This window comes from Chlorocebus sabaeus, chromosome X, assembly GCF_047675955.1.
Source record: "Chlorocebus sabaeus isolate Y175 chromosome X, mChlSab1.0.hap1, whole genome shotgun sequence".
NCBI classification, from domain to species: Eukaryota; Metazoa; Chordata; class Mammalia; order Primates; family Cercopithecidae; genus Chlorocebus; species Chlorocebus sabaeus.
The window spans coordinates 24129078-24153649 of NC_132933.1; the positions used below are offsets into that span (position 1 = coordinate 24129078).

Here is a 24572-nt window from a genome sequence, read left to right on the forward strand (position 1 = left end):
TGGAAACTACAAGCTCCTTAAGGGCAAGAGGCAGCATACACATGCAGGGTGCACATACAGGGAACCCAGCACTTTCAGCAGTCTAGGGTAACCAACTGTCCCAGCATTGTATGGGACTCAGAGGCTTCCTAGGACTCAGGACTTCCAATGCTAAGACTGGGAAAGTCCCAGGCAAATAAGGCTTGCTGGTCACTCTACTGGTGACAGTAACACTAGACTTCACAGACAGAAGGTATTTAATGACTGATGAACTGGACTCTTTAACTAAACTTGTGAATAACAAATACATGAGAAAATGAAACGAAAATCCTAGTTTTTTTTTATGGTGGAAATTCACTTCTGAACCTTTGGCTTTTTGTCCTCTGCATTTTTTTCTTGTTTCTATCTTTGTAAAGTGAGTTACAAAAAGGAAAATAAAATGATTAGAAGAAAAGAGATAAAGATGGAGAAAAAATGTGAAAGAAGGCACCCAAATAGACTACAAATAAGAAAAATAATGAGGGTGCCACTGTAGAGAGGAAAAAAGAGAGGGAAGGAATAAAGTGTCAATTACAGCAGCCATGAAGATACAGGGAAAACTCCTTCAGGGCCTAACAAGTCCTTTCTTTCTCAGATAATTTATACTAAATGTGGTTTTAAAAGAGTAGTTTCTATCTGACATAAATTTAGAACAAAAACGCTTATTCTTTCTCACACACACACAAACACACAATTCCTGAAAGACATATTTTAGCAAATACATAACTGACCTATTTAATGGGCCAGAAATTGCTTACAAAATAATGCTGGATGCTCCCTCACCATGTTGCTTGAGAAAGAGAACAAATTACCTCAAGACTCAACCTTCTACTCTTCTTGTCCATCCTAAAACCCTCTGTACCTCTGTGATCTGCAAACACTCCTACATCCTCAACTTCATCTGAATATTCTCTGCATCTCTCAGTAGTTCTCAACTATGCATGCATTAAAATTACCAGAGGCACTTTATTATTTTTTATTTATTTATTTTTTGAGATGGAGTCTCGCTCTGTTGCCCAGACTGGAATGCAGTGGCACGAACTAAGCTCACTGCAACCTTGTCCCCCGGGTTCAAGCAATTCTCCTGCCTCAGCCTCCTGAGTAGCTGGGATTACAGGTGCCTGCCACCACATCCGGCTAATTGTTGTATTTTTGGTAGAGACGGGGTTTCACCATGTTGGTCAGGCTGGTCTCGATCTCCTGACCTCGTGATCCGCTCACCTTGGCCTCCCAAAGTGCTGGGATTTTAGGCGTGAGCCACTGTGCCTGGCCACCAGAGGCACTTTAAAAACAATATTGAATCCAGGCCCTGCTCCAGGACAATTAAAACAGAATCTCTGGAGGTGAAGCCCAGGCACTCGTAGTTTCCGAGTGATCTGACCATATGTCCACATTAAAATTCAGAGTCTACCGCAAAACTGGCTGGTCCCTAGGAGGAGCACTTCTCCTATAACCCTCTTGTATTTATTTATTTATTTTTGAGATAGAGTCTCTATTGCCCAGCCTGGAGTGCAATGGCATGATCTCGGCTCACTGCAACCTCCACCACCCGGGTTCAAGCGATTCTCCTGCCTCAGCCTCCCAAGTAGCTGGGATTACAGGCACGCACCACCACGCCCAGCTACTTTTTGTATTTTTAGTAGAGACGGGGTTTCACCATGTTGGCCAGGCTAGTCTCAAACTCCTGACCTCGTGATCTGCCTGCCTCGCTTCCAAAGTGCTGGGATTACAGGCGTGAGTCACTGTGCCCGGCCTAACCCTCTTAATGGAGTCTGTTTATATTCTCTCACACCTGAAGTAATTCTTAGTTGGTGTCTTTATTTGTTCTAATAACACCACCAGACTATTCTTTCTCCTTCTCCCTCAGGCAAAATCCTTTCTCCTTTGAGGCTCATCCACTGGAATCTACCATTTCCTCCCTTTCCTCTACAAGATCATGCACCATCCTCCCAGAAACTTCAGAATCCAAGATAAGACTCATAAGACTTTCTCTACACTCAATCTCCTGCCATTAACTTTGGGTCCCTTTAAAATTAGCACAGAAAACCCAGTCAACACCTTCAACTTCCTCATCCAATGAGATTCCCCCTCCATCTCAGCCACCACTTCCTCAGTTGCTATTGGGACCCTCTCAGTTATACCCCGGATTTTGTCATCATAGAACCACCACCACTTCATAAACCTCCAATTCAAATATCCCTCCCTGATATGTTATTCCTTCCAACTTACTTGCTCATTATCCCCACTGTAACTTTTTTTTTTTTTAACCTCATGGGAACCTCCAGCCCATTAATTTCTCCATTTTCTTACTATCCGTCAGCCCCTTCCTGTTCTCACTTCCCCTTCTACCAAACAGATGCCATCATTACTTTACACTCTTGCAAAAACCCAGAACTGCCTTACCTCTCTGTTCTTCCATGGCACCTACCTGGCTAAATACCAACCTTCATAAATCGAACTAATTGCCTTTCTGAACTTATACCTGAACAACCAGAGGGGGCAAATATGCACATCCACAACCAGATGGCTATCATTATAAATTCCTGATTGCCAATCTCAACTGGGTCCTCTATCATAGGTAGCAACCTAAGTTCCCACAGTCAATCAGTCTCCTACTACTATCTGAAACAACTGTTTCACACCTACTCATTTATCTTCAAAATTTGGATCCCCCATCTTCTTGAGCCCTCTTATTCTAAGCAGAATGCTTCAGCTCATATTTCAGAGAAAAAATAAAGCTATCACATGGAAACTTATCTGTATTTGTACTCATCTCATCCTTTCCCTACTGATACAAGGAAGAAGATTCCTCCTATTAAGCCTCCTTCACTTTGAATTACAACCCCTCTGATTCTCTCAGTAATCTTACACTCACAACTATTCCCTAGACACATCCCCATATCCTTAACGCTTTCCCTTTCACTAGTTCCTCCACATTAGCATATAATCATGTTCTAAGTCCTTCTCATCTGAAAAACAAAAATCTTCCTGGAGCTCTGATTTCCCTCCAACTCCAGTCCATCTCTATATTCCCCTGCAGTCATGTTTCCTTAAAAGACACACAGTCACAGACCTCCCATTTCTTACTTGAATCCATTCCAATATGACTTCTAAACCCACTACTTATCTGAAATTGCTTTAAGTTCACCAATAACCTCCATCCCATGGATATTCTTCAGTCATCTTATTAGACCTATTAGCAGAAATCAACAGTTAATCAGGGCTTGACACAATCTCTTCCAAAGGCTTCTATGATACCATACTCATCTAGCTTCTCTCTCTCTCTCGTTACTAATTTTGAGTGCCCTTTGAAGTATCTCTTCCTCTAACATTTAAAAAGTGGAGCTCCTCAAGTTCAAACATAAATCTTTTTTCTCATTCCATACCAGTATTGTCCAATGGGACTTCCTGTGACTATGGGCATGCCCTAAACTGTGCTGTCCGATTTGGTAGCTAACAACTTGATATGCGACTACTGCAACTGAGGGACTGAATTTCTCATTTTATTTTTAATTATTTAAAACAGGCACATGTAGCTAGTGGCTACTATATTCGATAGCACAGTCCACACACAATCACATCATCTCTTACGACTTTGAGTATCATCTACGTGCTAGTGACCTAGACCTTTCTTCTGAGATTCAAATGCATACATTCACTAGCCAATTTATCATCTACACTCAAGTGTCTCAAAAAAAAATCTCAGCCAGGTGAGGTGGCTCACGCCTGCTAATCCCAAAACTTTGGGAGGCCGAGGTGGGCAGATCACCCGAGGTCAGGAGTTCCAGACCAGCCTGGCCAATAAGGCGAAACCCCCATCTCTGCTGAAAGTACAAAAATTAGCTGGACATGGTGGCGGGCACCTGTAATCCCAGCTACTCAGGAGGCTGAGGCAGGGGAATAGCTTGAACCCGGGAGGTGGAGGTTGCAGTGAGCTGAGATCGCGCCACTGCCCTCCAGCCTGGGCGACAAGAGCGAGGCTCCATCTCAAAAAAAAAAAAAAAAAAAAAAAAATCTCAAACTAAACATGACTGAAACTGAATTCATGACCCTTCCCCCTTAAGGAAAACTCATTCTTTCTGCAGTGTTCTTATTTCTGCAAATGGTACCATCATCCACAGTCATGTCAGAAACCCGAGATTCATCCTTGACACTTCCTCTCACCCCCTACACTCAAACCAATTCCTATGGATTTTACCTCCAAAAACATCTATCAAGTCTGACTGCTTATCTTCATTACTACTGCCACCACATTCTCTAGCTTATGCTATGGAAACAGCCTCCTAACTGGTCTCTCTGCTTCCATGCAAATGATGACACCCCAGCATAAAATCCTTCATATTCTTCTCATTTTTGAAATCTCAAAATTCAGATTTAATACAAGGCTTACAAGATCCTGCCAGATCTGTCCCCTAGCCCGTTTTTCTTACCTTGGTGCCTAAGACCTGTTTTAGGCACCCTGGTCTTCTTTCACTTCAAAGAAAGTATCAAGCTACTTCCCAGCCTGGAGCCTTGTGATTCCCTTTACCTGGTAAATTCTTCTCTCTCCCATCTTAACCGGTCTCTTACTTAGCCCCTCTGGTCTCAATTTAATTGTCACTTCTTCAAAGTGGTCTTCCTTGACCACGCTCCTAATACACTTAGTCCTCACATAAACTCTTAGTACCTTCCCTCAAGAGCATTTATTAAAACTACAAGTATCTGGGTCGGGCGCGGTGGCTTACACCTGTAATCCCAGCACTTTAAGAGGCTGACGCGGCAGATCACAAGGTCAGGAGATCGAGACCATCCTGGCTAACATGGTGAAACTCCGTCTCCGCTAAAAACACAAAAAATTAGCCAGGCCTGGTGGCGGGCGTCTGTAGTCCCAGCTACTTGGGAGGCTGAGGCAGGAGAATGGCGTGAACCTGGGAGGTGGAGCTTGCAGTGAGCCGAGATGGCACCACTGCGCTCCAGCCTGGATGACAGAGTAAGACTCCGTCTCAAAAAAAAACAAAAACGAAACAAAACAAAACCCAAACAACAATTATCTGTATCTTATCAGTTTAAAGTCTGTTTCCTATATTAAAATCCTTAAAGTATCATGACTGTACTGCTTTCTGCTATATCCCTAGAGCCTAGTGTAGTTCCTGGCACATAAAAGATAGTCATATTTTTATAGAATGAATGATTGAATTATAGGTATCTGTGTGACACTAGTAGCAAATTGCACAGAAGCAAGAACCAAAGTAGGAGCAGCAACTTTATCTTTGTTGTTCTATACTGATTCTGCACTTACAAAAGTGCCTGACAAAGAGAAGGCACTCAACAAATAATTGTTGAATAATGAATAAACAAGGGACAGTTTAATATTAGGAAATTAGTACAATACAGTGTACCAATTGGTCAAATAAGAAAGAATGAAATCATCTCCATAAATACTGAAAAGACATTTGCTAAAATTCAGTATACATTCATAATTTTAAAAAACACAAACTCGAAATAAATGCAGTTTCTTAATTAAAAAAAAAAACCTGTTAAATCAACAAGTAATAATGTCATTAACAGTGAAATACCACTTGAGGCATTCTCACTGAAATCAGGAGCCAAACAAGAAACATCATCGTTTACCACTGGTCCCAATATTCTCACTGGTATAGTGTACAACAATAGTAGCTACTAGAAAAGAGACAAAATTATTATTTATAGATGATTAAGGTTAGCTACCAAAATGAAAAAACAAAATGAAAAGCAAAAAAAGATTAAAAATAAATTTCAATGAAGCAACTGGATAAAAGATAAATATCCATAACTCAACAGCTATTCTGTATACTAGTAATAAACAATTAGAAGGGCATAGAAAAAAACTCCACTTGCAATAGTAGCAAATAAAATCCACCACAAAATACTTAACCTAAAAACTATATATAAGAAGAAACTATAAAATTTTACTGAAAGATATAAAAGAAGACCTGAAAAAAATAGATACATCATGTTCCTTGACAATGACTTAATTTTATGAAGAAGTTAATTTAATAAAATTTGGCACAGACCTATGGTGAAATATTGGTCTTTAAAAAGCATATTATAAAATAATTGTAAATGACATAGGAAAATGTGACAATATAATGTTAAATGAAGATGCAGGATAAAAACTATATATGAGGATTCCATTATGTAAAAATATAAAGAGTGGAAGGAAATACATAAAAATGTTAACCACAGTGGTGATCTCTAGATTGCAGGAAAATAATCTTAATTTGATACTTTAAGCTTTTCTGAATTTGTAAATTGTACATAATGAAGATGTATTACTTCTATAATGAAAAAAAATTATTTACAAAGCATTTAACACCAATATCCAGACAATGGGAAAATGCATATTTACATTAAAATCAGGCCTGCCTAACAAACCCAAGATCTCCTTCATGCAACACACTGTGTACTGTAAAGGTTTACGTATGAAGCCCAAGGATCAAGATAAAATACGGGTTCAGTGCAAATATTACTAACTGGGTAGAAATAACCAAGGATTTTATTTAAGTGGTCACTTACCTATTTTCCCCCTATGAGCCAGTAACTAGAACTCTGGACATAGCAACACATGGCTAATGTAGAAGTGGCTACAACAAAACTAATGCCAAAAATCAAGTGCTTATAAGAGAAAAGACACAGCTCAGTTTAACTTTTCAGCTTTGAATCAAATACCTCTCTACATCAAATACAGGACGTTTCCATCTCTTATTTCAGCAGCAATTTCAGTTGTTACAGAATTGCCTTTGTTCTAATTTTGCTTTTTTAAGTGTTGTTTTTGCCTTCTCCTTTCTAAGCACAATAAGAAATAGACATTAAGTTATTTTCTCTCTTGGATACTTGCAGCTGGGGTTTACCTGGCCTTTCAGGCACAGCCTTTAAGACTTCTAAAATCCACAACCAAAGGGAAAAAAAAAATCTCAAGCCAGAGAAAAGCCTACTTAAACTGTTCAATACAAATTAATAGTGCCAAGGGCTGGGACTCTGTCTAAACAAAGTTATGTAAACCCCTAGTCCCAAGCTCAGTGCCAGTTCCCACTCATCCAAGGACTCAACGAAGAGATAAGGCAACCCATTTGATTTCGATTCATGTGGTCAGATACTCTTTTCCATAGCAACCTCACAGTAGCATCGAGTGCCCATTTTCTCTACCCCATAAAATAGGACAATTAGATGATAAACAAAGAACAGCTTGCACAGAAAGTCAAAGATGATTTGCTTCAAACAGATAAAAATGAGAGAATGGAAACACTGAAAAGAAGATCATGTTCCCTCTAATAAAGAGATGCCTTGAGGGGATGGGGCTTAAATAAAAGACTTAAACTTTTTTTTTTAAAGGAATGCCTGGACAAGCAATTTAAGGGACTCTTCAGCCTTCCAAAAAATACAACAAATAAAGGAAAATATTATGACTTAATTTAAAAAGAGGGTAGGGAAAAAACTTAAAATGTAATAGCAGTTAAAAGTGACCAAAAAAACCCACCAATAAACCTTATGTGCTTTAAACATTAGCCCTTCCTACAATTAACAATTCTACAGCAATGATTTAACTGACAGCAACAATACTGGTAGCTCAATGAAGTACAGCATTAGAAAGGTAGATCATTATTTTTAATTTTTATAAAGATTCTTACCAGCCACCTGCTTTTTCTTAGGCTTAGCCTACATGTTTTTGGGAAACAATGCTAATTTGTATGGCTGCTACAGGAGACTACAGGAAAAGATGGTAAAATAAAAAATGTGCCCCAAAAGGTGTCTTAAATGTAGTGAGTGTTCAAGTAAATATTTGTCAAATAAAAATCAAGCACATTCAGAAAGATACTCACTGTTAGAAGCTATGTCAATCAAAAGAGTTTCTTCTGCTTCTGAGACGGGAAAAAAAAGAGAGTAGGATCAGGGAAGAGAAAACCACTCATTACAACCAAAAGAATACATGCCTAACTAAATAACTGCTTCTCTCAGTCACTACTCCTAGGTCTTAGAACCTATTTTTTTTTAATTCTTTTTCATTTAATATCTTTTAAAGGGATTTTTAATAGCACTAGGTTCTAAAGACTATGATGAGCAAATCAACTAAAATAAAAATGAACTGAAGAAGTAACCAAATGGAACTCCTCAAAGCAAATAAAGGAACGAGAAATTAATAGTACAGAATATAACAACATGTTAATTCAAGCAAAAGCAAGTTTAATTCCCCTTAACTGTAATATACTGATTTAACTCTGGGTCCTTTAGATACTTCTTTAGATACCAGAAAGCAAAGGAAGTTACCCTGAAAGCCCACAGGTGAATTACTTTCTTAACTCAGATCTATTCTATGAAAATTTCCCAGTGATCTCATCACGTCTGCCCCTGTCCCACACGGGGGGGGGGGGGGGGGGGGGGGCAGAGTATACCTTCAGGTTATAATTACTACCTGTGGGCCAAAGGCCCTCCATACCCAACAGGGTGCAAAGCAGTCTGAAAGTTTAGAGTTCTCCTTATCTCTCAATGGTTCTCCTGGACTTCTTCCTTTACAACAAGTGTCTAGACCCAACCTATCTCTTCCCCTCTGATTTCTCTGGATTTGACCAACTGCACCTGCCAGACTCTCCAGGTTAATTGAATTCCGGGTACTGACTCCGTGGGATTAGCTTGGATCTACCTTGGTCAAATGGAGTAGTCTCACCTTTAACACCTCCCTCCCAAGACTGAATTATTTATTTGGCTCCATTACTCAGGTACAACAGAAGCAACTGGCAAGAAACTAACTCATTTAATACCAGAAAGTAGTCTTGATATTATTAGGATGATTAAACAAGGGGAATTAGGGCATCAAAACATAGATATTGTATGTTTACTACTGTTCTTCATTAACTTTTAGTTCTGTAAAACCTGAGTGTTTACAGATGGTTTTCTTTTTCTTTAGAGACGGCCTCACTCTCTCACCCAGGTTAGCATGCAGTGGCACAATCACAGCTCACTGCAGCCTCGAACTGCTGGGCTCAAGCGATCCTCCTGCTTCAGCCTCCCAAGTAGCTGGGACTACAGGTATCTGCCACCATGTTTGGCAAATGTTGTTTTTTTAATTTTATTTTTGTACAGATGGGGTCTCGCAATGTTGCCCAGGTTGGTCTTGAACTCCTGGGCTCAAGCAATCCTCCTGCCTCAGCTTCCCAAAACGTTGGAATTACAGGCGCAGTTTACAAAATAGATGCACAGGTCAGGAAATAGAAAGGAGATGAAAATCATACATAAGTCTTCCTTCAGTCATGGGGAACTACATTACATGTGTGCACATATTTTCCCAGATTCTAAGAAGCAGCACTACGATCTAACAATCAGCAACTGATTTCTTATTAAAAATACTAAGAGAAACAGGGTAAAAGAGATCCTAGAGGTAGAGTAAAAAGGTACAAAGCTAATAGGATATTAATTTAAAGTCACGTTCTTTGGCTCTTCCCCTCTGTGAAGGGCTACATCTTGAAAAGTGAGGTGGCCACAGCCACTTACTATGGCACGCAGCTACCTTGTTTAGAATGTCTCTCTCACATAGGGCAGGCTAAATAGCTATCACTTAATTCTTCTGTACAATATGGACACTATTCATTGAAGCTATTTTTAATTCTTAACACAAGCATTCTTAAAAAGTCATATCCACTAGCTTAGTATTTTCACTTACAGGAATAAATCCTTAGGAAATAAGAGATGTGCAGGTATATTTAGATGCAGAGATGTTCATCATATTACTATTTATACTAGTGAAAAATAACCCAAATGTCAACATAGCGGAATTATTACATTATGGACCATTCATAAACTGGAATGGCATATAGCCATTAATGACATGGAAAAGTGCTCATAATACGATAGCATGTAGAACAGACAAAAAATTGTATAAGATGAATATCACTCATGCTGCAATGTATGTGTAGAAAAAAGGAAAATGCTAGGTGTTTATCTCTGAAGGATGGGAATTTAAGTGACCTATTTTCTTTACACTTTTCTGATCTTTCCAAAGGTATTACATTATGTACATGTCACTTAGTGATTAAAAAATAGTTCAATGTAGTTTAAGAAATAATCCATGCAAGCTAAGATTTAAGTTTTCCAAGAAAGGCCAGGCATGCTGGCTCACGCCTGTAAGTTGCCCAGCACTTTTGGAGGCTGAGACGGGCAGATTGCTTAAACTCAGGAGTTTGAGACCAGCCTGGGCAACATGGCGAAACCTCGTCTCTACAAAAATTACAAAAAAATAAAAATTAGCTGGGGGGTGGTGCACCTGCAGTCCCAGCTACTTGGGAGGCTGAAGTGGGAGGATCGCTTGAGCCTGGGAAATGACCTTGTCTTGAAAAAACAAGTTTTCCAAGAAGCTACAATTGATACAGAATGCTTCTGACTGATAAAGCCACTGGTCCTAGTGAAAACAGAATGTATTTGTTCTCTAGTATCAATTTCCTTTCTAGAGCAATGTGAGATGACAGAAGCAACACCTCCTACACAAACCTCCCAATTTTTAAGTTTCATCGTAGCAGATGAAACAACAGATTTTCTGTGCTCCATCCCCAAATTTGAGGGCAGGAGGCCAAATATTTCCTCCCCAGAGTCAATTTTCTTATGAATCACCAATGTCAAGGTTTGAGAATCAGCACAATTGAGAATCAGCACAAGATATTACAATCTGGCAAGGTATGTTGCCAAATGTCTTAATTTCAAATAGCATGTGGAGAAAGTGCTGAATGTGTGTGAATCCAAGTGACCTTGGTACCTTATAATGAGCACTGTGTCCGTTAAGCCCAAGAATGTTATTTAAATCCACATATAGGTCAGTCAGCATAAAAAACTACCTACACAGGTAATAATCTATGTACATCTCTAACCCAAGCCAAGGAAACAGGTGAGACTACAGACACACGCATATATACAAATATATTGCAACATAACCCTTCAGCATTCTTAAAGTATCATCTCCTCAACGTTATCTTTTTATGCAAAGAGTAATACATTTCATTTTACATGCAGTGACAAATTTAAATATGTATGGTATTACATAATACAGTAATGACCAAGAAAAAACATTATAAAACTAGCTAAGCAATTAAAGCTAGTACCTTGAACACATCTGAAGTGGCTATTTATAGGAATGATATCTTGAACATGCTGTTCCTTCTCATGCAACTGGATTATTAACCTAGGAAACAGAAGAACGCATCAAAGAATAGCCACTGAAAAACCCATTTAGCAACAAAATACTTTGCTGTCCTGTTATACAAATCTAGTCTGTATTTATTAGACTTGCTGCATCTAGTTCCCCGGATCTGAGCATCATGACAGCTAGATATTGCTCTAGGCCTAAAAGGATGCTAGTGGTGATGAACATCTGATTACCCACACTGTTCTCTAGGCCATATATCCTAAAAGCAGCATACAAGCTTAAGAGCATGAATTACAGAGTATATAGCTTCAGAGTATGCATACCAGAGTGAAGAACTGACAGCTAGATGTGAAGTCCAGGGACCACAGCTATCTTTACACCATGGAATTTCTAGTACCTAGCACAGAGCCTGGCACACAGCAGTTGCTCGTGTGTGTGGAATCAATGAATTAGAAAATTCATAAATTAAGTTTCCAATTACACTACCATGGCTTTTTACCAAAGAACGGATCTGTCTCTTCAAACAAGCATTCAGGTTCATGGAGGAGTAAGAGGGAATGCCGAGCCAGCTGGATCGGTCAAAATATCAGTGAACAACAAGGTGGCAGATACCACAACCGAATTTCCTTCAAATCCCTTGTGTTTTTTCTCTGGTTTCCAAGTTTACGCTGGTATTTCTATGAACATGAGTAAACCCGGCTCCCCAGTATGAAATCCATACTTCTAAATCCATATGTACTCCTGAAATATTAATTTTTCATTTATTATTTATCCTTAATGGCCCAGAATCGAGGTACAACCTACTGGTAAACAGCTATTCTGAACGTCAACTAGCATTCCCAAAGTCAAGCACTCTTCCAAGTATTGTTTTTAGTTTTGTTTTTGTCAGGAACACTCTGTTTCTTCCCGAGTTTCATCTCAAATATCACCTCTTCCGTGAAGCTTTCCTCAATACCCCCAAGCAGAACCAGCAGCCTTACTGCCTTTGTTTGCCCCTCTAATAGAACACTTATACACTCCATTATGGTTATATTTATTTCCCCTCACTGATTTGAGCCCCTTGAAAGCAAAGACCAGATCATAATCAGTTTTGTCTGCAGCCTAACAGATGTTCAACAAATACTGGTTGAATAAATCAACTAGCTTAATTAAGCTATAAGCAGAGGTGAATTTTAAAATGAAACTGTTCAACTTCTGACATTAAAATGTCATCGTTTTGAAGGGTTTGATTTCTATTTTGTTGTCTTTTGGGGTGCTTGTTGCTTTTGCTTTTTGCATTTTCAAATGTGTTAACTTTGAAGAGGATAACCTGGGATAGGATAAGTAATTACTTAGATAGAACTAAGGGAAATAAAAGTATTAACGCTTCTTTTCTGCTCTGATCCTTCTTGCCTAATTTGCAGGGGTTTGTATTCTAAGGTGACTACAGGAATATGGGGCAGGCCCCTTTCAATCTGGAAAGTTCATGAGTTGAGTGGAGAGTCCTATAAACGCAGATGGAAACCAGAAACCAGATAAAAGGCTGAGAAATCAAAGGTTAAGGAGGAAGAGCTTACTTTGAGGAAGATAAACACAAACCACTAAAATCTCAAAACATGTAAACAAGATACGGTGTTGAACATCTAGCAGTAAAGCTTCATGTGAACAGTACTGTTAAAAACTATTACAAAACAGAAATAAACTGAGAATTTAAGTGAATTCCACAAACATTTATTGAGTATTTACTACGTGTTACCCACTAAATTACGATGAAAGAGTAGGGCTAAGAATAAGCATAAAAATTCTACCTGAGTGTAATTATTCATTTCAGAATATGAAGATTAGTAATAATTGGCATACAGTAAAACAATGGAATTCAGAATTTGGTAGTTGTCAAACAGAAAAGAGTGACAAATCCTGAATGCCAACTCTGCCTTATCCCTAGGAAACACTTTGATTTGTTCAAGGAAGGTTAAAGGTCAAACAGGCTTTTTCATAATCTATTATCCTTGAAAAAGATGAATCTTAGTGTTTGATTCCCTGTTTCCAAAAAAACCTGATTTTTAGTTGTAATTTTGGTCAAGTAAATTTCCCATGGTTGACAGTAGGAACCACAGACGTAAAGATTTAAGACAGGCTTCAAGTTCTAGGATAAAAAGGCCAAAAGTAAAAAGTTCTGGACGCTCGAGTCAGAGAAGGCACCAGAGAGACAAGAACATGAGGATTACAGATGGTATTATGGTATTAGGTGTCTCCAGTAAATGCTTTCAAGAGAAACTTCTCAGTGTAATTCTGAGACATGTTACATAGGATCAGATCTCAGGTATTCTACTTCCTAATTGCAAACAAGTGATTTAACCTGTCTGTGCTTCAATTTCTGTATCTATAAAAGGGGGATGATGATATTACTATTTTATCATAACCCTCACACGTGGATTAAACGAACTAATTAATGAAAAGTGCTTAGAACAGTACCTGGCACATAAGCAGTCATTGAGTGTTAGTTATATAGCAACAACTGTATCAGTTGTTAGTTTATATATATTTAAAACTATATAGTTTATAAACTGTTAATATAGCAACAACTATATTAGTTGTTATATAGTTGTTAGTTTTATAGTGTTATTTATATATTAGTGTTAGTTATATAGCAACCCCATACCCCCACATATACCCCCAACTATACCCCCATAACTTACACAGAATTGGAACACAAGACTTCCTTATTAGCTCAACAGAGTTCCAAATCTACTAATCCGAGGGACCACCTTCTGGGCTGTGGTCATCTCAGTAATGTAGCTATTCTATTCAACCTTCAGATTTTTGTTTTTACATTAGAGGAAACCAAGGCACAGAAGTTTTACTGGTTTGCTCAAGGGTCACCTCTCTCTAACCCACTCTAGCCTTTGGAAATGTTAGTGGTGTTCCACTTTCCTGCTGAATTTAGTTTTATTAAATTCTGAATTTAGTTTCATTAAACTAGTCTTCCAGGGTTCGATGAAATCTGGGTTTGATGAACTTCCCAATAGAGCTGACTAAGCAGGACCTAGGAAGAAGCTACTTCATAGAACTAGCTGACATCCAGTTACAGTGGCACCAATAGTCTCAGAAAAGAGCAGGTTGGGCCAGAGGGGATTTCTTCCATGTAAATCAGACAGCATAGACACAGAGGATCTAAAAGTGGGGACTGAGGAAATTGGTTTTAGGCAGAACCCAATGTTGGGAGATGGCAAGATTTAAGTGAACAATTTTTAAACTGGGAAGGAATATTATGTCAAGAAGCCAGTGAATATCCAAGGGAGGTGTCTTGGGCACACAGGGATAGGGACCTACGATATGTAAAGGTCACCATGGATACTTTTGAGATGAGGCATTAGTGACAATAGAGGTTAGCAGCTATGGTGATAGCTTATCAAAATAATCTTTTGATCAATCATTCAACAGTATTTACTGAGTTCCTATGTCTAAGGCAGAGAGGAAGGTGACACACTGATAAAATACTGTTATTTCTATCTCTACACATTCCATTACATTTTCTAACAGTCAAATCAGTAAGTGAGGCAGTTTCTGGCCTACACTAAACCATTACTGAATTAATGAATATGCCTTCAAACAAGTGGGATAAGGGGGTGGGGAGACTGGAGAAACCAGCTGCATAGGGTTAAGACAAGTCTGTAACGTGAACAATGAGGCATTTCCATAGCATTTTTACGTTTTGTAAACCACTCTCGCATTTATTTTTCCCCCACTTATAACTCCAAAGGCTATAAGGTAAGGCAGTTAATGGTTTTATTAAACTGAAGAGTTAACTTTGGCCCAGAAAGCTTCATTGACTTGCCCAACGTTACACAACACATGTCAGTTGCAGGCGCAGGAACTAAGAACCCAGGCTTCCTGCTTCCCCGCCCATTCAGTCTTTCCACTGAGCCACACTGCCAAGCAAGATCCAGAGGCTTGGAAGTTGAGGACAAAGCCCCGAGGTTAGAGAGCACTGGCACTTCACACCTGGACCTGAACCTGTTACCCGCGTGGCCTTAGTAGGAGGACAGTTGGTGACCCGTCGCGGTTTGGGGTTGGGAGGTAATGGCAGGCTCACCTCCTCTGTGGGAATCAGGTGGTTACTTACTCATATTGCCCGTTCCTCTGGGCTAGGGTCAGGGCGCAGGGCTCCCGGAGAGGACCCTTCATCTCCATACCCTCGACAGTATGCGGGCGCTAGTCAAGGGTCTCCTTTGGAAGCGCGGTGGGGAGGAGTGGTGCACTGCGGGGCGAAGGGGGTCTTCCACCCCCGCCCCCGCCCCCGGCCACCCTTACCCGCCCCGCCCGGCTTCGCCTCCCGCGCCGGCCCCCTCCCCCACTCTGCTTGGCCTCTGGGCCGCCCGGTTGCCCCGCCCCGCCGTGTGCCGCAGGGCCCCCGACCCCCACCCGCGGCCCTGCGCGGTCTCCCCTCCCCCTTCTCTCCGGCGGATACGGCAAGGGGCTGGGCTCCGACCGGGAGCGGCGGCTCCATCCAGGCGGCCTCCGGGCTCGGCGGGACAGCAGACTGCGGGCGGATCCGACGACAGTGGCTCCCGAGTCCCCACACCCACCCACCTCGGCTGCGTGTCGTTTGAGGAACCGCTCCGCGCCGGGCGCCGGGCGCCGGGAGCCGGGAGCCGGGAGCGGGGAGCTGGGAGCTGAGAATCTGACCCGAGAGAGAGCGGCGCCTCGCGCCCCCGCCAGTTTTCCAGGCCGCCGCAGATTCCGCTCCCTGCGGCCAACCTGCGGAACTGCAGCGAGAGACCCGACGGACTGGGGGCGTCTCTACTACGTCCAGCAAGGAATGGGGTTTAAATGCCACCTGTGACATCAAAATTGTTCTGAGGACTTTGAAGATGGCCACAGAAACAAAACACAGTCACACCTATGGGGGATCTCAAACCTGTTGTGTCAATACGACCCACATCATCCATATATGAAACAATATATATATAATATATAATATATAAAATTTATATATTATATATAATATATATTATACATAATATATATTATATATGTAATATTATATATATATATTTCTTAAGGTTATAATGCTCTGTGTTGGTTATCCTACCATTTCCCTTCCTCTTCTTTCTTCTATGCCCTATATCAGAGAATTCCCCAAAGCCCAGACCTTTGCTCCTCCTCTGCGTCCCCTCCAGGTCACCTCTAACTAGACAATGTCCAAATATATATCCCTGGCCCAGACCTGTTACCTAATAGAGTCCACTGTTAATACATCACTACGTCACAAAACTAACTCATTATCATTTCACTTGAAAGCCATATATTGTCTTCCCCCTCCTAATCTCTATATCCAATCAGTCAACAAACCCTGTTAATATTTTACATGGAATTACTTTTAGATTCCTTATTTTCTTTCCATTCGCACTGCCATAACTTTATTGTAAGCCCTTGTGATAGCCTATCTGGGTTATTGCATTTTTCTTTAAATAAATCCTGTTGGGTTTACTCTGTCCTTTGACCTGTTTACTCTGTTGACAACCATAACAATATTTTTCCCAAAGTAATTTTTTGATTGTGTTATTCATTTGTTCCAGAATATATAATACACTAGGTATCAAGACTGACTGTAAGTCTGTAGTAATTAAAAGTATACTATGGAGATTGACAATCAATGAAACACAATATAAAGCCCCCATACAGACCACACATATATGGAAGGCTGATATGCAGCATGTGGGACATTTCAAATCAGTGGGGAAATAATAGATTATCCACTAAGTGGTACTAGGACTACTGCTTATCTATATGGAAAACTATAAAATTAGACCCCTACCTCTAACCATGGAAGAAAAATCAATTCCAGGTGGATTAAAGATCTAAATGTGAAAAGCAAAACTTTATAACTCTCAGAAAAAAGCTGAGTATCTTTATGAGCTTGGAATATGGAATGAGAATAAGACATTTAGCTAAATAAAATTTCAAAATGTGTGTACTTCAAGACAATATAAACAAGTTAAAAGACAAACTGGCCTGCACAGTGGCTCATGCCTGTAATCCTAGCACTTTGGGAGGCCAAGGCGGTAGGATCACTTTAGCCCAGGAGTTCAAGACCAGCCTGGGCAACGTGGCAAAACCCTGTCTCTACAAAAAATATAAAAATTAGCTGGATGTGGTGGCAAGTGCTTGCAGTCCCAGCTACTCAGGAGGCTGAGGTGGGAGTATCCCCTTGAGCCAGCGAGGTCACAGCTGCAGTGAGCCATGGATGGCACCACTGCACTCCAGCCTGGGAGTCTGGGTAACAGAGCGAGAGCTTGTCTCAAAAAAAAAAAAAAAAAAAGAAAAGAAAAAAGGCCAGCTGTCATCACCTTTCTGACGTCTCCCACCATTTCCCTCCACTCTCTCTAACTAGCTTTGCTTAGTCACACTGACTCCTTGTTGTTCCTAGGACTTGTCAGGCACACTCTTGCCTCAGGGCCTTTGCACTTGCTGTTTACTCTGCCTGCACTCTCACCTCCTTCAGGTCTTTGCTCAAATGTCACTTTCTCGCTGAAGCCTTCCTAGACCACTTTATTGAAAACTGTAATTCAACAATCCCCTTCTCCATCATCACACATACATGTTTCCTATCCCTCTTCCCTGCTTATGTATCACTATCCACCACTTCTGTTTTATTTATCAATATTATTAGTCATTTACCTTCACCCACTAGAATGTTGAGTTCCATGAGTGCAAGGATTTTTGTCTGTTTTGATCATAGCTGCATTCTCAGTGCCTAGAACCATTCTTGGAGCAAAGTAGGTGCTAGAGAAATATTGATTACATGAATGAATGACTTAGTATCCAGGATATATAAGAACTCCTATAAAAAAGAAATAAAGAAACCTAATAGAAAAATTGACAAAATATCTGAGTAAGTAATTCATAGTCAAGGAAACCCAGATGGCCAATAAAGACATGTAAGATGCCTAACTTTATTACTATTCAGGGAAATTGAAAAGTAAAACCACAAGATACCATTTCACAACCATCGGTTTTGTGAAAATTTAAAAAGTCAGACAACCCCAAGTGTTGTTGAGGTTCTAGCAGTAGAACTCTGATTTAAGGCTAGAAGGAGTTTAAGTTGGTAGAACTGCTATGAAGAACAATTTGACGATGTCTAATAAAGGCAATACCCCTGAATCTAGAAATTCTATTTCTAGATATAGACACTGGCAAAACTCTACCTTTTATATGCACAAAGAGACGTATAAAAGAATGTTCATTGCAGTATTATTTGTAATCTCTAAAATGGAAACCAAGTAAATGTCAGCAGGTGAATGAATAAATAATGGTGTTCTCGATGAATGAATTTGAGCTACAGGTAGTAACAGCTAAATTTCAAAAATATAACGTTGAGCAAAAAGCGAATTGCAAAACATGTACAGTATACTGTGTATATAAAGTCTGAAAATATCATCTATTGCTTATGGCTACATAAATGAGTAGTACTGTAATAGTATATAAAACATGAAAGGGCATGATCACCAAATTTAAAGGAGGGAGAGGATTGACACTGGGGAGGGGCATACAGAGAATATCAAATATATCTGTAATATTTATTACTCAAAACAGAATCTGAAAAGTGATGTTGCAAGATTTGATAGAACTGGGTGGTGGGTACATATATTGGTTCTGTTATTCCATGTACTTTCCTGCACTGAAAATCATTTGCAGTCAACGAAAATGAAAGATAAAGAAGGAATATGCAGGGGAGGGTTAGCAGTATCACATGCTGAAAATAGGACAAGAAAATGAGGGCCAAAGAGACTTTGTTTGGATGTGTCAAGGAGTTCACTGGAGACCAATACTTGTTTGGTTTCAATAAGTGGTGAGGATAGAAACAAGATTATGGGGAATTGAGGAGGAGCTGTATTGTGAGAAAACGGAGACAAGAGACCACAGATTAAAGAGGTTTGGAAATAAAAAGGAACTAAGTACAATTTTAATTAAATTAGTTAGAAGGGTCAGAGATTGTTGACAAAGCCTGAAGCCACTTTAAAGCAAAGAGGAAGGAGCCAACAAAGAAGGGGCCTTTTAAGATGCTAGAAGAGAGAGGTGGTAAGGTTGCAAGCAAAATCCCTCAGTAATTGAGAGGGACAAAGATCCAAGATGGAGATGGCAGAATCAGTCTTAGGAAAAAGGTGAGATACTTCTTCTTCCAAGTTTACAGTGTCCTCAGCACCTAAACAGTGCCTTGCACATAGTGGGTACTCAATAAATATTTGTTAAGTGAGGAATAAAGGTTGTATGGAAATTAAAATATATTGAAGTAAGGACACTAAAAACTGAGGTCTCTCACAGGATAAATGATGGTTGCATGTAAGTGGCTTCCAATGCAAAGAGTTAAAAGAAAATTGAATAAAATTCAAATAAATGAAACTCTGGCTTCAAGAAAACATGAATCTCACCACCTTTACCACCACCATCACCGCCACCACCACCTGCATGTGCGTGCATGTACACACACACACACACACACACACACACACACACACACACACATTCAATGGGTGCTCAGTGCCTGCCTTTTATCCATTAGGCAACTGTCACTAAGTGTCTACAACTTCCAGGCTTTTCAGAAACAAAATTTAAAAAAACAGGATCTTTAAAAAAGACTAGAGCTGAGCACGGTGGCTCACACCTATAATCCCAGCACTTTGGAAGGCCAAGGCAGAAGGATCATTTGAAGTTTGAGATTAGCCTGGGCAATCTAACGCGACTCCCATCTGTACAAAAATAAAATAAAATAAAATTAGCTGGGCATGGTGGTATGTGCCTATAGTCCCAGTTACTCGGGAGGCTGAGGCAGGTGGATCACTTGAGCCCAGGAGTTCAAGGCTGCAGTGAGCTATGATTGTGCCACAGCACTCCAGTCTGGGCGACAGAAGGAGACTCCGTCTCTAAAAAAATTTGTTTTTAAGTAAAGGCTACAAAATACTAAAATGACAAATTAAAAAATAATAATTTAATTAAATGGCATACAAAATAGAACAGTATATCAAGTTCATTAACAGTTAAATTTAGTATGCATTCAAAAACCCATTATATTTGAAGACGATTTTTAGGTTGAATTTCTCACTTCCCAAGAATTCCCAAGTACATATAATTCTTATGGAGAAATCACAGCCATGTAAATTAAATTAGTTATGCACAGACAAATAATTTCAAAAGCAAAATTACCAAAGCATTTTCAAAAATTTATAGCAAAAATATAAATGTTTAATGCGGGATGCAGATGTATTTTAATATGTTTATTATGATGTTGGCTGAAGTCTCCACAAGTGACAGTGTTTAGGGCCTGCGAAGGCAAAAACAGGCCTGCCTAACATAGATGAGGCTGGGAAGGAAGATTTTGCATAGGTGAGTCAGCAGCCAGAGGCTGGAAGGCAGGTCCAGTGGAAGCATAAATGATTCATTGATTTTTAAATCACCACTAGTTGAAAAGCCTCCCTTTTCATATACACGAATCCAGCATGGGTATGGTTTTCCATACAGAGCAACACAAAGAGTTAATTTTTATTTACATATTTCTGATTTGCATTTCTATATGTGTACTTACACATTTCTATGTTATTTATGTCTATTTTCATTCCTTATAGAGTTTCGGGTGAGAAAGGCTCATTACTTGGGGCCACAGGCCCCTATTCACCACTCTTTCACCAAGGGTGTAGGGGTCACACCTACACTCTTGGTGAAATGGCGACAGGCACGGCAAGCAGGAAAAACTGGCCGCCTTCAGCACACAATGCCCTCCAGGCCCTTCTTTCGCTTTGCTACTTTATTCCTACCCAGGCTAATTTCTTAATTCCCTTCATTCTCTACCCCTATCACATTCACCAAGGCTAGGCTCTCCTTTCTGCTTAGTGAATCCCATAGGCAGGTCAGCATTGCCCAGGCCTACTTGCCTCTTCTTCTCAGAAATTGGAGATGCTGAACTGAAAGAATATGGCATCAGCCTGGCATTAAAGCTCCAAGGATCTGTCCCGAATGCATCATTCCAGAGTTATCTCCCAAGGAAACTCTTTATAAACTTTATGCTCTGCCCATCGTTTCCCTTCAGATGTGAACATGTGCAGCAGTTAGTGGCGATCAAATGGATGTGTCCGTGACTCAAATACTCAGTCGATCATTTAGCTGAACACTGCTGGCTTGCCATCTTGGTCTTGACCTTTATAAAGTGTTAAATTATAAAAAATGATCCGTAAGCTGTTTAATATATATCCATAAAGAATCGAAGAGATGCTGATGATTGAAATACAGAGCATAAAATGATTACAATTCTAAAAATTCCCAAGATAACACTCATCAGACCCAGAAGCTGCATTTATCTGATCAAAATTCTTATATGGCTCATAAAAATTTCTCAAGCACTTCAGAAATCCTTAAAAAGAAAATTGAGTTATGGCTAAATTCAATTTGTTTTCTCACTTATTGGGAATAAAAAATTATCCACATCTGCAAAGTCAAATGATGAGATCTCTAATATCATCATTTAGAAACAAAATGCAAAAATTATTAAAGTAAGCAGGTTGATATTTTTTAAAGCACGAAATTCAATAATTCCAATTTCAGGTCTTGAAAAGGGTTTTTGTCTATTTGTGAATGCTGCAAGGCCTAGTAATATTTAACCATACTGTGATGGATATAGAGGGATGATCTATGAAGGCTGCCTGAGCTCCCTGCTACTCTCAATCATGTGACCCTTCTGGATGCAGATAGGGATGAGGCTGGTCTTATCCCTAATGCAGGTGTCACAAAGGAAGGGGAAAATATATTCTTGGTTTTTAGGTTATCATTTTAAGTCTCAGTCCAGGGTGTAAGACAGGAAGATTTGGAAAGAGTCTCTGTTGAGAAAGATGTGTTACATTCCTCAACCCATACCTCCACCCTCAGTAGACAAGAGCCTCAGAACTGAGAAGGAGTAGAGCAGGAAAGTAAGAGAATGCTTTTGTTTATTTAGAGACAGAGTCTCGCTTTGTTGCCCAGGCTGGAATGCAGTGGCATAATCATAGCTCACTGCAGCCTTGAACTCCTGAGCTCAAGTGATCCTCCTGTCTCAGCCTCCCGAGTAGCTGGGACTACAGATGTGCACTGCCACGTCTAGGTAATTAAAAATAAAATTAAGAGACAGTATCTTGCCATGTTGCCCAGGTTGGTCTTGAACTTCTGGGCTCAAGCGATTCACCCTCTCTTGGCCTCCTAAAGTGCTGGGATTAAAGGTATGAGCCATCATGCCCAGCCCAGAAGAGAATTTGGAAGCTGGAATCTTGTAGTCATGATGAGAAGAAGCCATGTTTGGGAGAAGTAAAGACCATGTCATTAGAGGCCTGATGGGCAGTTGGCCACCCTAATGGATGGCAGCAGGGATGGAAGACAGGATAACTGCACATCTCAGGGAAGCCCAGTGACGAATATACCAAGAACCTGAGAAGTGGGTTCCTCCTCTCCACCACTGTTATTTCAGTCTTGCATAAACTCGAGTTCAAAATCAACATGTGGGGCGTGAAGGAGGGAGGGGTGAGTCCTAAATCTGATTGGGTTTAAACATGAATTGACTAAGTTTAAGTGGAGGATTGGTTTCTGCCATCAGAAAGAAAGATGCTTCTAGAAAGGCATTAAATCCAGACATAAGCAGCATAAGCTCCAGAACCTTGTCGGTCTTGCTTATGGCTGTATACCTAGCACCTAGTACCTGGCACAGTAGCATTTCGATAGCTATCTGTGGAGTGTATAACTGTCCCTTACAGAAAACAATGAGTGATTTAGAATTATTCTAAGTGTGTTAAGCATCAAAACAAATTGGGAAGTTTTGCTCTAACCAATGTAACTATTTAATCTCTTGATCACACACCACTTATTCTTCACTCCATCTCAGTGCTAATGCTACATCTTTTCCCCAACATCCTCTGCAACTGTACCTGCTGGAATCCCCTATTCTTCAATGCTCACCTCAAGTGAAGCTTTTCCTTCTTTGAAGCTTTTCTCCTGTCTCCTCTCAGTTGGAAAGGAATGCTCCCTCCTGAATAACAGTGCCTCTGTGTACCTCTTAGGGAAATTCTTGGAACTTTTCAAGGTCTGTTTTGTACAATATTGTAACAGAATGAACAAGCACATGATAAACTCTGATCATTCTTATCGCTACTCAGCACCATCTCCTCAGTGCTTTATAGTCACGTTTTGAAAGAAACATTTATAAAGTACTTCTTTATACTTTTCTTTGGTGTGTCGAATTTTTCTTCTTTTACTGTGCATAAAACGTATATGTACAGTTTAACAAATAATTATAAAGTGAATGTCCATGTAACCTCTACCTAGGTTAAAAAACTGAACATTGTTAGCCCTTTGAAAGTGCAAACAATGCAAGACTCCAGCTTCCAAATTTGCTTCTGGGCTGGTCACCCAAAACAGGTAGTTTTCTCTGATCATTCCTTCTTCTCCCACCCGGAATTAAATCAAGGGTAGTATTGAGCCAGCATTCCCTGGTGAGGTATAAAAGATTCTGTCTGTTTGGAATGGTCAAAGTCCATGCCATAGTGGTGGTTAACATTTTTGAAGGTCATCCCTGGACATAACCACTATCTTGAGTTCTGTGATAATCATTTCCTTGCTTTTCTTTATAGTTTTATCGCTTATGAATGCAGTCATTAAAACTTTTGCCTGCTTTTGAACTTTATATGAATGGCATTGTATGGTATATATTCTTTATATCTTGCTTATTTCAGCTAATAGTATGTCATGCATGCGGTCATATATAGATGCCCTGCAGTTTAATTGATGTACAATATTCTATTGTGTGACTATATTGGAATTAATTCATTCTCTTGTTGATGGACATTAGGTGGTTTCCAGCATTTGGCTATTACAAACAAAAGCTGATAAGAGCATTCTTTTTTTTTTTTCCTGAAACACAGTCTCACTCTGTCACTCAGGCTGGAGTGCAGTGGCACGATCTCTGCTGACTGCAACCTCCGCCTCCAGGGTTCAACCGATTCTCCTGCCTCAGTCTCCCGAGTAGCTGGGACTACAGGTGTGTGCCATTGCACCCAGCTAATTTTTTTTTTTTTTTTCAGTAGAGATGGAGTTTCATCATGCTAGTCAGGCTGGACTCGAACTCCTAACCTTAGGTGATCCACCCACCTCAGCTTCCCAGAGTGCTAGGATTACAGGTGTGAGCCATTGCACCCAGCCTAGAACATTCTTGTACATGGTTTTTGGTGCATATATGAATGATTACCTCTGGGGTGTATTATCCTAGTGGGGTGAAAGATGTCACAGGTTGGGCTCTCTAGAAGCAAAAGCTGAGATGAAATGTTGGGTGCAAGATGTTTATTAGGGATCAATACTAGTGGAAGGAAGGCAGAGGGAGTAGTATTGGGCAGGAGAGATGAACTATGATACAAGG

At 40.0% G+C, this 24572-nt stretch overlaps 1 protein-coding gene across 5 annotated transcripts in view; it reads right to left on the minus strand.

The window, feature by feature from the left end:
* OCRL (OCRL inositol polyphosphate-5-phosphatase) overlaps positions 1-16027 on the minus strand; it is a 51446-nt gene extending 35419 nt beyond the window's left edge. The window contains exons 1-4 of one of the 5 annotated variants that reach the window (XM_073013412.1): positions 15615-16027; positions 15270-15349; positions 11121-11200; positions 7857-7895 (exon numbers count right to left, since the gene is read on the minus strand). In XM_073013412.1, coding sequence (XP_072869513.1) covers positions 7857-7895; positions 11121-11200; positions 15270-15349; positions 15615-15992 — 577 coding nt within the window. In that variant the 5' untranslated portion in view covers positions 15993-16027. The remainder of the gene's footprint in view (positions 1-7856; positions 7896-11120; positions 11201-15269; positions 15350-15614) is intronic. The other 4 variants (XM_037989117.2, XM_073013411.1, XM_073013413.1 and 1 more) reach the window with 4 other exon arrangements.
* Between the last annotated feature and the right edge of the window lie 8545 nt (positions 16028-24572).